The following is a 13449-nucleotide window of genomic DNA, read 5'->3' as shown; positions in this document are numbered from 1 at the left end:
GCCCACCCACATGATGGAGGATAATTTACTTTACCTAAACTCCGGGAGTTGGTGATGGACAGGGAGGCCTGGTGGGCTGTGATTCATGGGGTCGCAAAGAGTCGGACACGACTGAGCGAATGAACTGAACTGAACTGAACTGAAAGTTAATTGACTGTAAATGTTAATTACATCCATAAAACACCTTCAGAGCAATATATTAACCAGTATTTGATCAAAACAAGTCAGTGATGACTCTTTTTATTTATTAGTATAATACTTTTTCAACAAAAAAATGCACTAAGTACAATTAATAGAAAAAGTGATGTTTTGACATTACTATTTTAAACACAGGCAATTTTCTCTATACAGATTTCTAGCTAAAGAATACCATACAAAGTCAATTTGAATTGCAGGCCATGTTTGCTTTGGGAATATACATGAAGCAAGAGGGATGGAGAGGGAGCATCTCCTATAATGCATGTATAACCATACCATTTTTTACATATTTTAAAGCACTATGGTGTTTTGCCTTTATTTTGCCCCTAAAGGATTTTGTTGTTGTATCATTGCTTGAATTTCAATTTGAGTGAAAAGTAGTCGTGAGTCCCAAGATGACTGAAAACTTGGTAAAGAAATTGGTTCAAAAGAACTTTCTGAAAAATGGCTCTCTCCTGCCCGTTTTCCATCAACCATTATCTACTGCCACCACCTTCAATTACAAGGTTTCCTTGGGGAGAACTGCAAACTTTTTCTACATTGTATTTTATGTACAGACCACATTTATTTACTTTTGAGTCAGTGTTGATTATGTAAATTCCCTTTCTTTGTTCAACTGCAGCAGTTCATCAAAGGATAGGTACAGACAGGCAGGCCCAGGAACCTGCATTGTTATAAGTTCCTCATAGAATTCTCTAACAAAAACTAATGTTTGAGAACCATTGCCTTAAGATATAAGGTGTAATAGGAGACCATTCATCCCAGTGGTTTGTTCTCTGTCACATTTCCCAGTCCTTTCCCTTCTAACTGCTCGTGTTTGCAAAGGAAAGACAAATTAATATTATTTTCATGAGTATACTCTCATTGTGAGGGCAAAACTGAGATTTTTTTTAAAAAACCGACATAACCAAATAAAAATCTTTTTTTCCCCTCAATTATCCAATTGTTCACTCTCTCCAATAAACAGTTGATTCCAAGCAGACCACAAATCAGACAGTTTCTGGATATTCAGATTGAAGACATTCATCAGAGGCACTCATGAATGGTTGTCAGATTTTGGCAAACCTGATCAGAGAAAGGAGAAAAGAAATTTGTCATTTATCCACATACACAAGAAATGCAGTATCTACTTGAATTGCTGCATGGGTGAGTGTGTGCACACACAGACACACACATACACACAAACACAGCTACCTTAAATAATCAGAACTAGGACGGGGGAGCCCCAGCTCTTTCCTTCCTACTAGTTCTCAGTTCTGTCTCTTTCCTGGGACAGGCTACAGAGCTTTTTGTCCCTAAACCCAGCTTGGTACTTAGTTAACTACTATTTCATATTGTCCTTCTTTTCTCCCTACCCCTTCTAGGATAGAAACCCCTACCGAGTAACAAATGAGTTTTTCCTGTATTTCTACTCCCTAAAGTTGATTCCAGGCTTCCCAGGTAGCTCAGTGGAGGAGTCCCCCTGCCAATGCAGGAGACGTGGGTTCTATCCCTGGTTGGGGAAGATCCCTTGGAGTAGGAAATGGCAACCCACTCCAGTAGTCTTGCCTGGAGAATCCCATGGACAGAGGAGCCTGGCGAGCGACAATCTATGGTGTCGCAAAGAACTTAGCAACTAAACAACAACAAAATTGATTCACTCATTCACCAACTATATAAACATCCATTCCTTCATGGGAAAGTAGGAAAAGAGATGTTACCCATTTTGCTACTATGACATCATAAATGCAAAATGGACCCTTCTGATGCTAACTTGTTTTTGGCAACATGGGGTACCTCTGATGACCTTCATTGGAAAGGGGCCTTTGAGCCAATGGTGAGCAGTATGGACAGTCCCCAAACTCGAAGACTTTAAATTTAACCAAGAAGGCAGTTGAGTAAGAACAGTATGATGTTATGAAAAGAGATGTGACTTAAGCATAAAATGTTAAAAAAAACAGGCATGCTATCTATCTATGTGTGGTGAAGGACAGGTATGGAAGAGCTGCTCCACAATGTCGAACCAAGTACAGCACTTGTCCTCATCTCCCTTAGATTCCCATCCTTGGTTCTTAGAGACTTATGAGTCACTCTTGACTCTTGATGCTAATAATCATGTCTTTGGCTTATCAGTTTCTGGATATGTTTATATGTGAGGAAGAGAGGTGCAAAATCTTTAATGTACAGGCTCAGAGCTCTTGGCTCTAAAGGAAGTACTTTAAGAAATGCAGCAAATACATTCAATGAATATTTATTGAGTACAGTATCTACCCTTTTGAAGGCATCAGATACAGAAATGAAGTCAATAGTCCTTGTTTTCAGATCTTGACTGCAAGAGTGTGTGTATATGAAATCGGAAGGGTGGGGAAAAGGGTGGGTAAAAAAAACCAGTGGGAATGAGAGAAAAACAAGTTGAAGTATGCATACAAGTAATCAAAGAAGTGATCTTGTTCCATAAATGAGACTATAGATGAGAGTGTTTAAAATGGAAATATCCTGGTCTTGATATAATTTCTTTAAGGAGGAGCACAGAACAGTGGGCGATGCCCTTAAAGCAACAGATGACATAACCCCTGCAGCTCAGATACTGGCTGATCCAGCCAGCCTTCCCTGCCCATCCTTGTCATGTCATCTCTCCTGGTCTGGCCAAACATCGCCCCTGGTGGTCCCACAGCCTCTGTGCTAACTCTGTACTTGCACTTATTGACTTAAAAAACAACTTCACCATGACCTTCACAAGTCCTTCTAATTAGACTCAAATCTTGAGGCCTTGGCATCATAACCCTGGCATTCAACGACGGTGTCTGACCCTTGGCAGAGGCTCCGTAAACATCTGCTGAGCATTACTGGACACCTAGCACAGCGCAGAACACATTGTGAGTTCTAAATGAAGATAACGTTAGGTTAAGCAATGCCACTTTAGAAATCAAGGGATAAAGGTTTTTACAGACCACCTTTCCAAGACTTTCTTAGTTAATGTGCAAAGAATTATCTGAAGAGGTGATTAAAAATAAAGAGCCTCTCCCCGACAAATTTGGACTCAGAAGTCTAGAATTGGAATCCATACAACTGGTTTCAAATAAACTACCCAGTTGATTCCAGAGCAGAAGTCCCCAATGCTGTGCTTTGAGAAACTCTGCCCTCATTACAGAGCTTTCTAACAAGATGATACTTGTTCTAATTAGTTGTACATATTCATCTTGAAACCCAGAGAAAATGGATTTATGCAATGCACACCATCTGACATTTCTGTGAGCTGGGTTACAAAACAACTCTGCCATTGAGTCTTTTTGTGTGTGTGTGTATGTGTGTGTTTTATTTATTTTTATTTTTATTGGAGGCTAATTATTTTACAATATTATATTGGTTGGTTTTGCCATACATTGACATGAATCTGCCCTGGGTGTACATGAGTTCCCCCTTCTGAACCCCCCTCCCACCTCCCTCCTCCCCTTATCCTCCCTCTGGGTCATCCCCGCATACCAGACCGGAGCATCCTGTAACATGCATCGACCCTGAACTGGCGATTCATTTCACATATGATAATATACATGTTTCAATGCCATTCTCCCAAACCATCCCACCCTCACCCTCTCCCACAGAGTCCCAAAGACTATTCTATACATCTGTGTCTCTTTGGCTGTCTCATATACAGGGTTATCATTTGCATCTTTTTAAATTCCATATATATGCGTTAGTATATTGGTGTTTTTCTTTCTGGCTTACTTCACTCTGTATAATAGGCTCTAGTTTCATCCACCCCATTAGTCTTTTGTTCAGACATCATATGTTAGTCCAGTCCAGCCTGCACCAAAAGCTGAGCACCCATGCACATCTACAGCTAACCTCGTGTGAGATAGACCTGTGTGCAGCCCCGTAGCTAGAGGGAGAAAATTGGGTATCTCAGGAAGGTTTTATTTTACTTTAAAAAAATTTTTGCCCATGCCATGTGGCATGTGAGCTCTTAATTCCCCAATTGGACCACCAGGTAAGTCCCTCTTAGGAGGATTTCAAACAAATGTCACTAATTTAATGAATTTGAGCCAACTCTGGGAGACAGTGGAGGACAGAGCAGCCCTGCATGCTTCAGTCCTTCGGATTGCAAAGAGTCAGACACAACTTAGTGACTGAACAACAACATTAATTTACAAGGGCTAAAGAATAAGGATTTCTCTGGTGACCTCAGGACCCAATTTTCTACCTATCAGGTTAGATAAAACTTAGCTCTACCAACACCTGTCCCTAGAAACCTGGAATGCCAGGAAATGAAGGAAAACATTGCTCAGGGTGTCAGTAAATCAATATTGGCTGGAGTCCAAAACAAAATAAATCTTCGCAAAGCCCCGCTGTGATTTCAGAGTCAAATACAAGGATTTCATAAATAGGGCAACAGAGTGTCAAGAGCGAAGGCCAGTAAACTAATTTGAATTACAGACCTCAGCCTCCATGCTCTGGGACTTTGCCTCTGAGAGCCATATTGAAGTGAAGGTAATTAAGACAATCCATCTTGCAAGGGGAGGGCGCTTTGCAGACTGTTTGAGATTCTGTGAGCATCTCACCCAGACCCCAGTAACCCTTTGAAAGATGCTGATCCATGCAGTCAGCATACAGGGGAATTGTTAAGTGGGTGAGAGATGGTGGAGAAATCAGTTTGTAACTGAGATCATTTCATGGGCAGGAAACTTTAAGATAAAAGCCTTTTAATATGAGGTGTTTATGAAGTACAGTGCTTAATAATCTATAAAATCCCTTCAAAGACTATTTAAAAAAATTTAGAAGTCATATTATTTCCTAAGTTTTGCTGCCTTAAAAATTAATTCTATTTTGGTATAACAGGTTGGTAATAGAAATTATTCTTTAGGACAAAGAGTCAGGACCTTTCCTGCATGTAGTCATTGCCCTCCATTGCTCAGCAGAAAGCTGATGTCAGATTATGGTTATCTATGTACAAACAAGGATAATACTTACCAAGTGCAGGTGGTGGCTTTGAAATAGTTGGCAAGGCTGAAAAAGGATGACTTGACAACATCTTGGAGGAAAAAGAGAAAATATTTTTATTATTACTTTTTCAATTTTGAGAAAGTATTTTTAAATGCCTCAAACTGGAATAAAATATAGGAATCAGAGCAGTAAAGTGGGAAATACTTACAAGCAATGATTACCACCAAGGAACACGAGAAGACACTGGCTATGATTCCTCCCAGAAACCACCTGAAACAGCAGGATTGCTCAGGCTTAGCAAACTGATTGTATATTTCCAACACATGAGATGTTCTTTTAGACTTACGACAGATGAATGAATTTAGGATACACTATCGGAGAAGGCAATGGCAAGCCACTCCAGTACTCTTGCCTAGAAAATCCCATGGATGGAGGAGCCTGGTAGGCTGCAGTCCATGGGGTCGCTAAGGGTCGGACACGACTGAGCGACTTCACTTTCACTTTTCACTTTCACACATTGGAGAAGGAAATGGCAACCCACTCCAGTGTTCTTGCCTGGAGAATCCCAGGGATGGGGGAGCCTGGTGGGCTTCCGTCTATGGGGTCACACAGAGTCGGACACGACTGAAGTGACTTAGCAGCAGCATAGAATGACAGTAATCAACACAGCATGGTATTGGCAAAAGGATAGAAATATAGCTGAATGGCAAAGAATAGAAAGCCCAGAAATAGATACAAGTTAAGCGATTTTATTTTTAATGTTTAACAATCTTATTTATCTATCTTTGGCTGTGTTGGGTCTTCATTGCTCTGTGGGTTTTTCTCCAGCTGTGGCGAGTGGGGTCTGCTCTTCATCATGGTTTGTGGGTTTCTCGGTGCTGTAGGTTTCTTGCTGGGGAGCATGGGCTCCAGTGCGCAGGGGGCTTCAGGAGTTGTGGCACAGGGGCTCAGTAGTTGCGGTTCCTCGGCTCTAGAGCGCAGACCCAGGGGCTTAGTTGCTCCGAAGCACGTGGGACCTTCTTGGACCAGGGATGAAACTTGTGTTTCCTGCATTGGCAGGTGGCTTCTTTAGCACCACACCACCGGAGAAGCCCAAGTTAAGTGATTTTTAACAGAAGTGCGAAAGCAATGCAATGGAGAAAGGAGACTCTTTTCAACAAATGCTGTCGAGTCATTTAGACATGCAGAGGCATGAAACTCCACATAGACGTCACACCTTAACATAAAATTCAACTCAAAATGAGTCATAGACTGAAATGTAAACCACAAAAGTGTGAAGCTTCTAGAAAAAAAAGGAGAAAATGTGTATGCTTAAGCTTTCATAACCTTGACAAATGAGGGTGTTAAACTTTCAGGATTTTGTCAATCTAATGGGTGATTGTATCACGGAGTGGATTTTTTTTCTTTTTAAAGAATAATATCTTTATAGTTTTGTGCTCAAAATATGAATATTGAAAGATATTACAAATAAATACAAAGGCAAAAGGAAAATATCATGGAAAAAATCCCGCCACCCTGAAACATTCATTATTAAAATCTGACAAATATCCTTTCAGACATCTCTTTATAGGCATTTTAAAAACTTCAGAAACTGAGCTTTCTACGTATAAACTGCCAACATCTCCAAACTCCAAGACTGCTGACCTGTTACCGAAACTTATATGGGGAAACTTCAGGCACTCAAGTTAAGGCTAAAATAATTCATCAAAGATTTTTAATTGCTACCTGCCTATGCAAGAGAAATAGTTTAGAGTTTGAATTCGGACAAATTAACTGCCTGCTTAAAAAAAAATCAGTACAGGTGTACCTTGAAGATGTTGCAGTTTCAAAGACCACTGAAATAAAGTGAATATCATAATAAAGCAAATCATGTGTATATTTTGGTTTCCCAGTGCATGTAAAATTTATGCTTACACTACACTGTAAACTGTTAAGTATTCAATAGCATTGCATCTTAAAAAAAGTATATACCTTAATTTAAAAAATTTTTTATTGCTGAAAAAAATGAGCTTTAACAAATGTACATTAAAGCATATAAAGGGTTTTCAGTTCAGTTCAGTTCAGTTGCTCAGTCATGTCCAACTCTTTGCGACCCCATGAATCAATGTTATTTTAAAAATAAAAACCCTGTAATCCCCCAAATCAAGAAATAAAATATTTCTAACACTCCATAAGTTTTTCTTTATTGATCTTTCCTACTTTACCTTCCCAAATTAACCACTATTCCTACATCTACAGGAACTGATTGGTTTTGCCTTTTCTTGAATTTTTTATGTATATACTTGTGTCTGTCATCTTTCACCTACATCATATTTCTGAGGTTCATCCACGCTATTGCCCATAGGAAGAGTTCTTTTTTGAAAAAAAAAATCACTTAACTTAACTTTTTACTTTAGAATAACTAGATATACAGAGAAGTTGCAAAAAATAATACAGAGGGTCCTCAAATATCCCTTATCCATCTTCCCCTGTCATTAGCATCTTACAATACATGGTGCCTTTGTCATAATTATAAGGAACCAACACTGGTGCCTCACTAATAACTCAACTCCACACTTCGTTTGAACTTTACAGCTTTCCCCTAACTGATCCATTTTCCAGCATCTTACGTAGGATATCACATGACATTTAGTCATTGCGTCTCCTTAGTTTGGGCTGTGACAATTTCTCAGACTCTCCATCGTTTTGATGACTTTGACAGTTTTGAGGAGTACTGGTCAGATAATGTGGAGTGTCCCTCAAGGCGGGTTTTTCTTGTGATTGGGATTCCCTGGTGGCTTAATGGTAAAGCATCCACCTGCAATGCAGGAGACGCAGGTTAGATACCTGGGTTGGGAAGATCCCCTGGAGAAGGGAATGGCAACTCACTTCAGAATTCTTGCCTGGAACATTACATGCAAAGTGGAGCCTGGCAGGCTACAGTCCCTGGGGTCGAAAGAGTCAGACATGACTTAGCTACTGGACCATCACTACCACCATGTTTAGACTGGGGCTTAGAAAACCCTAGAGGTGAAATGCCATTGTTATCATATTAAGGTAGTGTTTGTCAGGGTTCTCAACTGTCAAATTTCCTTTTCCTCCTCTTCCCAAATGCTACTGTTTGGAATCAAGTTTCCAAAGGGAGTCAAGTTCTCCTCTTAAGAGGGAAGTTTCTACATAAATTAACCTAAGAGGAACATTCCATTAATAGTCCTGTGAAATAAAGAAAAGTCTCCATGACCAGCTAAGTTTGGGAAAAGCTAAGTTAAGTAAAGCTGAACAGGTTTCTTCATCATGTTATTTCACTGAGGCTTTATTATGCTAATATACACCGTGATTCCCCCAACTTGGGATATATAATGCAGAATTCTGCAACTTTATTTTTAACTACAGGACTGCCCCCCACCCCTTTTTGTTCGTTTGGTCCTATTATGATCTAAAAATACTTTCTAAACCTCATAATTATCTGGGAAGCTATTTTAAAGTACGGATTCTCACTACATCTAAATTGGTATCTCCAGGGATGGGATCCAGGACTTCGTATTTAAAAATACAACTCTCCCAAGTGATGTGAGGTACTTGACCATCAAGAGGGAGGACTTGAGGACAAGCAGCATGTACTAACCAGAGTATAAGGACCACAAGACCATGGGATGCATCATTCATTCCTGTTTCATTGGTTCAACAAGTATCGATGAGGCCCTAGCACAGTATCTCTGTTCTCAAGGAACTTACAATCTTGTAGGGAGAGATAGACCATAAACTTTTAAATACATGAACACAGACTAGGTCAGGTAGTGATAAATGCTCTGGAGAAAAGCCAAGTGAGGTGTGCATGATAGAGAATGGTAGTCTATCTGTATATGGTTGTCAGGGAAGGGCTCTCTGCCGGTGTGACATTTGAACAGATAACCAGAAAGAAGTAAGGGCACAAGTTATTGTTTCTCCAGGGAAAAAAGACTGTAGTAGTTAGAATAAACAGCAAGTGCAAAAGCCCTGAGGCACAAGTGGGCTTAGCACAGAAAGGACTTGATGACTGCCCACTTGGGTAAGAACAGGAAGGACATGCTGGACAGAGGGTAGAACAGAAACATGCCTATAATCAGCCAAGAGCATTATGAACTCTGAGATGCTGAGAAGACATTTTATGCGAGGTTATGAAAATATAATGACAAAGATGGAATCCCCATGGGAACTCCAGGTGTCCTAGTGAGGATGTCATATGCCCTTGAACTAAGTAGGGTTACTTAGATTATATCTGTAACAGGGAGTCACTGAGGACTTAAACAAAGGATAATACATGTTACAAATCCAATTTCTAGCAAGATCCACTGCCTTTGGTGTGTTTTGTGAGATAATGGGAGAAGGGAGGTAGTAGATAAAAAGCCAATGGACAGAAAAATGGACAAATCTTAACCACAGAGCTACCTAAAATGTTTTGTGGAATAAGGCAGGGAAATCATCAATCAATTACAGCTTCATTAATTATGAAACACCACTGAATGAACATAAAATGCTAAATTACCTTGCACAGGCAGAAATGATTAAGCATGCAGCAAGCAGAATTGCTTGAAAGGAGACCTCTCGTAACAAACTGGTTTCTAGCAGGAAAAATAAAAAATAAATGAATTAGAAATCATCGTTGATTAAGTAGTTTTAGAACAACAAAATCATACTAAAACTTTTTTCCTGGTACACCAAAAAAAAAAAAAAAGGGGGTTTAAATCTATGTCAGTTCAAGTAATTTGCGAGTTGACTCACTGGAAAAGACTCTGATGCTGGGAAAGGTTGGGGGCGGGAGGAGAGGGGGACGACCGAGAATGAGATGGCTGGATGGTATCACCGACTCTGTGGACATGAGTTTGGGTGAACTCCGGGAGTTGGTGATGGATAGGGAGGCCTGGCGTGCTGTGATTCATGGGGTCGCGGAGAGTCGGACACGACTGAGCGACTGAACTGAACTGAACTGAATATGATAAAGAGCTTCCCTGGTGGCTCAGCAGAAAAGAAAAGAAAGAATGCGGAATCTGCAGGAGACATGGGTTTGAACCCTGGTTTGGAAATATCCCCTGGAGAAGGGCATCGCAACCCACTCCAGTATTCTTGCCTGGAGAATCCCATGGACAGAGGAGCCTGGCAGGCTACAGTCCACAGGATCACAAAGAGTTGGATACCATTGAAGTGACATGGCACGACATGGCAATAAGGTAAAATTATCAAATGCTGTATAGGGCCTTTCATTAGAAATTTTCTGAAAATTATCAGTTTTTTTCTAACACTTAAAACATAAGCGATTGTACTACATAGACAGTTTGGAGCTTGCCTTTTACCTCAATGTTGGCAAAAGACTTTGTAGAATTGATGCTAATGTCAGAAATCTAACTGGGATGATGATTATGATATTAAAGTCTAAACTTTGTAGAATGCCTTATAACTCACAAAGAGCTTTCATACATCAGTTCATTTCATCAACACGACCAGACTGGGAGGCAGGAACCATGATCACAGTTCTGCAAATGAGAAGACCAAATTTCAAGTGATGAAATTCATCCAAGGTCATGGAGCTATGTGCTGCCAGAGCCAAGATTGAAAATCCACCTTTAGCCAGAACATCATGTTTTGTCCGAAATAGGGTGGGTAAAAAGAACAGCAACTTGGCATAGTGGGAGTCTTTAAAGGGCTAAAAAAGTGAATAAATAGTCTGAACTATTTGTCCTTGCAAAACTCTTTGCTCTCTTAAAATACTTCAGCGCTACTGAGCCATGGTGGAAATGACTGCAAATCATCCAGCAGTTATAAAAAGGAAGAGTTAAAGCAATTGTGACTGAGTCTTATTTTAACCACCTAAAAGGAATCAGAGCTGCTTTAAGGATGACCACGTAAAGATCTAAAGGAATATAGAACAGATCTCAGCTTCATTTTTGCCAAATGCTTCAAAAGCTCGATTTTGCAAGTTGTTTAAAACTTGTAAGGACTTTGAGCTCTGCATGTATTTATTTTTGCTATTTATGTTTTGACTTGAGATTGAGTCAGCTAACAAGAACCTACTTAGCCCATAATATGGGTGAAACATTGAAGATGGGTAAATGCAAAATATAGCAGTTGTGAATGACATCACTGCACATATACAGGATTTCATATTAATATATACAGAGATTTAAATAAGTTATTGTGGGTTCAATAGAACACTCAACCATCCTTCTAAAGTGTGTTTCTATTCTTAGCCTCCTCTGATTTCATGTGGAATTTGAAACATTTTCTTCCAGAAATAAGTGTAGGTTGACAAACTGCAAAGATCCCTAGACTTGAATACTGAAGGAATACTGGGTTTAAATTCAAGTTCTATAAAGACATGCGTTGTGATTGTGGACAAGGTGTTCACTGATTCATTCCATCAGTAGCCATTCACTTAGCATTAATTTTGGCTTGGCTCAAGTGTAAACTCCTTCAGGAAGTCTTCTTGGATGTCTTTACCTCCCCCTTGGCCCTTAGCTGCTCTGTCGTTGAAATCCCATTATACCTCATGCATGTCTCCATCAACAAACTTTCCACACTGAATTAAAATTATTGTTTTCTTTCTCTCTGTTTCCCCATCAGACTATTGACAATAGCTGGCATCTATTTGCTGTTCTTCAGCAGCAGTGCCCATATTTTCCTTGAGAAGTCTCCTCTCCTTTCCTCCTAGTGTGTGGTTCCAGCGGACAGACTGATTTCCCTCCCAGCCTTTGATGTGCTCCAATCCACTTGGAGCTTCACATGCATGCGTGTGTGCTATGTCACTTCAGTCATGTCCGACTCTTTGCAGCCCTATGGATCAGAGGCCTGCCAGGCTCCTCTGTCCACAGGATTCTCCAGGCAAGAATACTGGAGTGGGTTGCCATGCCCTCCTCCAGGGGATCTTCCCAACCCAGGGGTCGGACCCATGTCTCTTGCATCTCCTGCACTGGCAGGCAGGTTTTTAACCACTAACATCACCTGGCAAGCCCCTGGATCTTCATATACTTACTGACAAAGGGATAGGTTGTGTTGTGTAATTGGGGACCCTTCCAGAACCAAAGTAGCCAGCCCTCTTTTCCTAAGTCTAGAGTCTGTTTCTGCTGACTTTGAACGGGGGAAGTTGCAGGCACAGAGCCAGCAGAACTACCATGGAGTAATAAAGAGCATTTTAAAAAGTAAAGTGGACAGAGGAAAAGAGACTTGAAGAGACTGACAGAGACCTCGAATCTTTGCCTGGAATGTTTATTAATACAAACCAATACATTCAATGACTGATCAATCCATTTTGACTTGGGTTCTCCTTCGCTGGAACTCAAAAAACCCTGACTGATAAAATGATGCCAGGTACACTTATACCTTTAGCATATGGATCAATACCTCAAACAATCTGCACACTCAAAACCTACGTGAAGGAGATAAAACAGCATCAAATGGAGACCTCATCCACTCAGGGCTTTATAGCCAAGTGAAGCAAAGGAAGATGGAGCCAAGAGAGATGCATGGTGCTGGACGCTATGGCATCTTGGGGAAGCCAAGTGCTAACTCCACCCACCAGCAGGGGGCAGAGAAGGCTCCATAGAGGAGGTCTCCTCTGAACAGGACCTTGAAGGAAGAGTAGGGGTCTTCCAGGTATATCGCCTGTGGGAGACATTCCAGACACAACAAAGAACTCGTACAAAGGCTGACTTGGCCTACCAGAACTTGAGTATTCTATTCTGTAAAATGAGACAGCTCATTTAACTGGTCCACCACTGTCTTGGAAACCCTGTTCTGTGCCAGGCACTACATGGGCAGTTGGGACTCTACAGATGCCTAAGGTATGGTTACCACCATCCTGAAAGAGCTTACGGCCTGATGGGGGAGACACAAAAGTAAACATTCAAGAACAGTACAAGAAATGGGCAAGAGAGAGGGGAGTCCTGAGAGCTGGAAGAATACAAAAAGGGGTCACTGATGACCTCTTCCCCAGAAAACAGGGTGGATTCCCTGGAGGAGGTGGGACATGAAACTGTCAGCTGGAAACTGTCTAAACAATAAACACTGCTGTCCTGGTCACCCTGACCCCTGGAAAGGGAATAAAAAAAAAATCCTCAACACCTATCTAATAGCTGCAGTGGGAACAAAATGAAGCAGGGCATGTTGGTCTTTGGGAGTAGAAGTGGTCAGTGAGGTAAGTATTTAGGATTTGAGGAAGGCAAAGAAAGAGAATACATTATTTTTTCACTTAACCTTCCATCTTAGGTAATCATAACATCACATTTTTGGAGTGCTTGGTATACATGGCACATGATGCTAAGTGCTTGATGAGGATTATTTCAATCATTTATCCATACAGGGTAGGAACTATGATTATCT

At 40.7% G+C, this 13449-nt stretch overlaps 1 protein-coding gene across 1 annotated transcript in view; it reads right to left on the bottom strand.

Moving 5' to 3' along the window:
• Positions 1-209: 209 nt before the first annotated feature.
• TMEM71 (transmembrane protein 71) overlaps positions 210-13449 on the bottom strand; it is a 32766-nt gene continuing 19526 nt past the window's right edge. Inside the window, exons 7-10 of the mRNA XM_055432599.2 lie at positions 9623-9698; positions 5327-5388; positions 5146-5206; positions 210-1263 (exon numbers count right to left, since the gene is read on the bottom strand). Of these exons, the coding sequence (XP_055288574.2) occupies positions 1248-1263; positions 5146-5206; positions 5327-5388; positions 9623-9698 (215 nt within the window). The 3' untranslated portion in view covers positions 210-1247. The remainder of the gene's footprint in view (positions 1264-5145; positions 5207-5326; positions 5389-9622; positions 9699-13449) is intronic.

This window comes from Moschus berezovskii, chromosome 16, assembly GCF_049115385.1.
Source record: "Moschus berezovskii isolate FMDL1 chromosome 16, NW_MosBer_1.0, whole genome shotgun sequence".
Lineage (NCBI taxonomy): Eukaryota > Metazoa > Chordata > Mammalia > Artiodactyla > Moschidae > Moschus > Moschus berezovskii.
The sequence above is the reverse complement of the archived record's forward strand: the minus strand, read 5'-3'. Positions and strand labels throughout refer to the sequence as shown.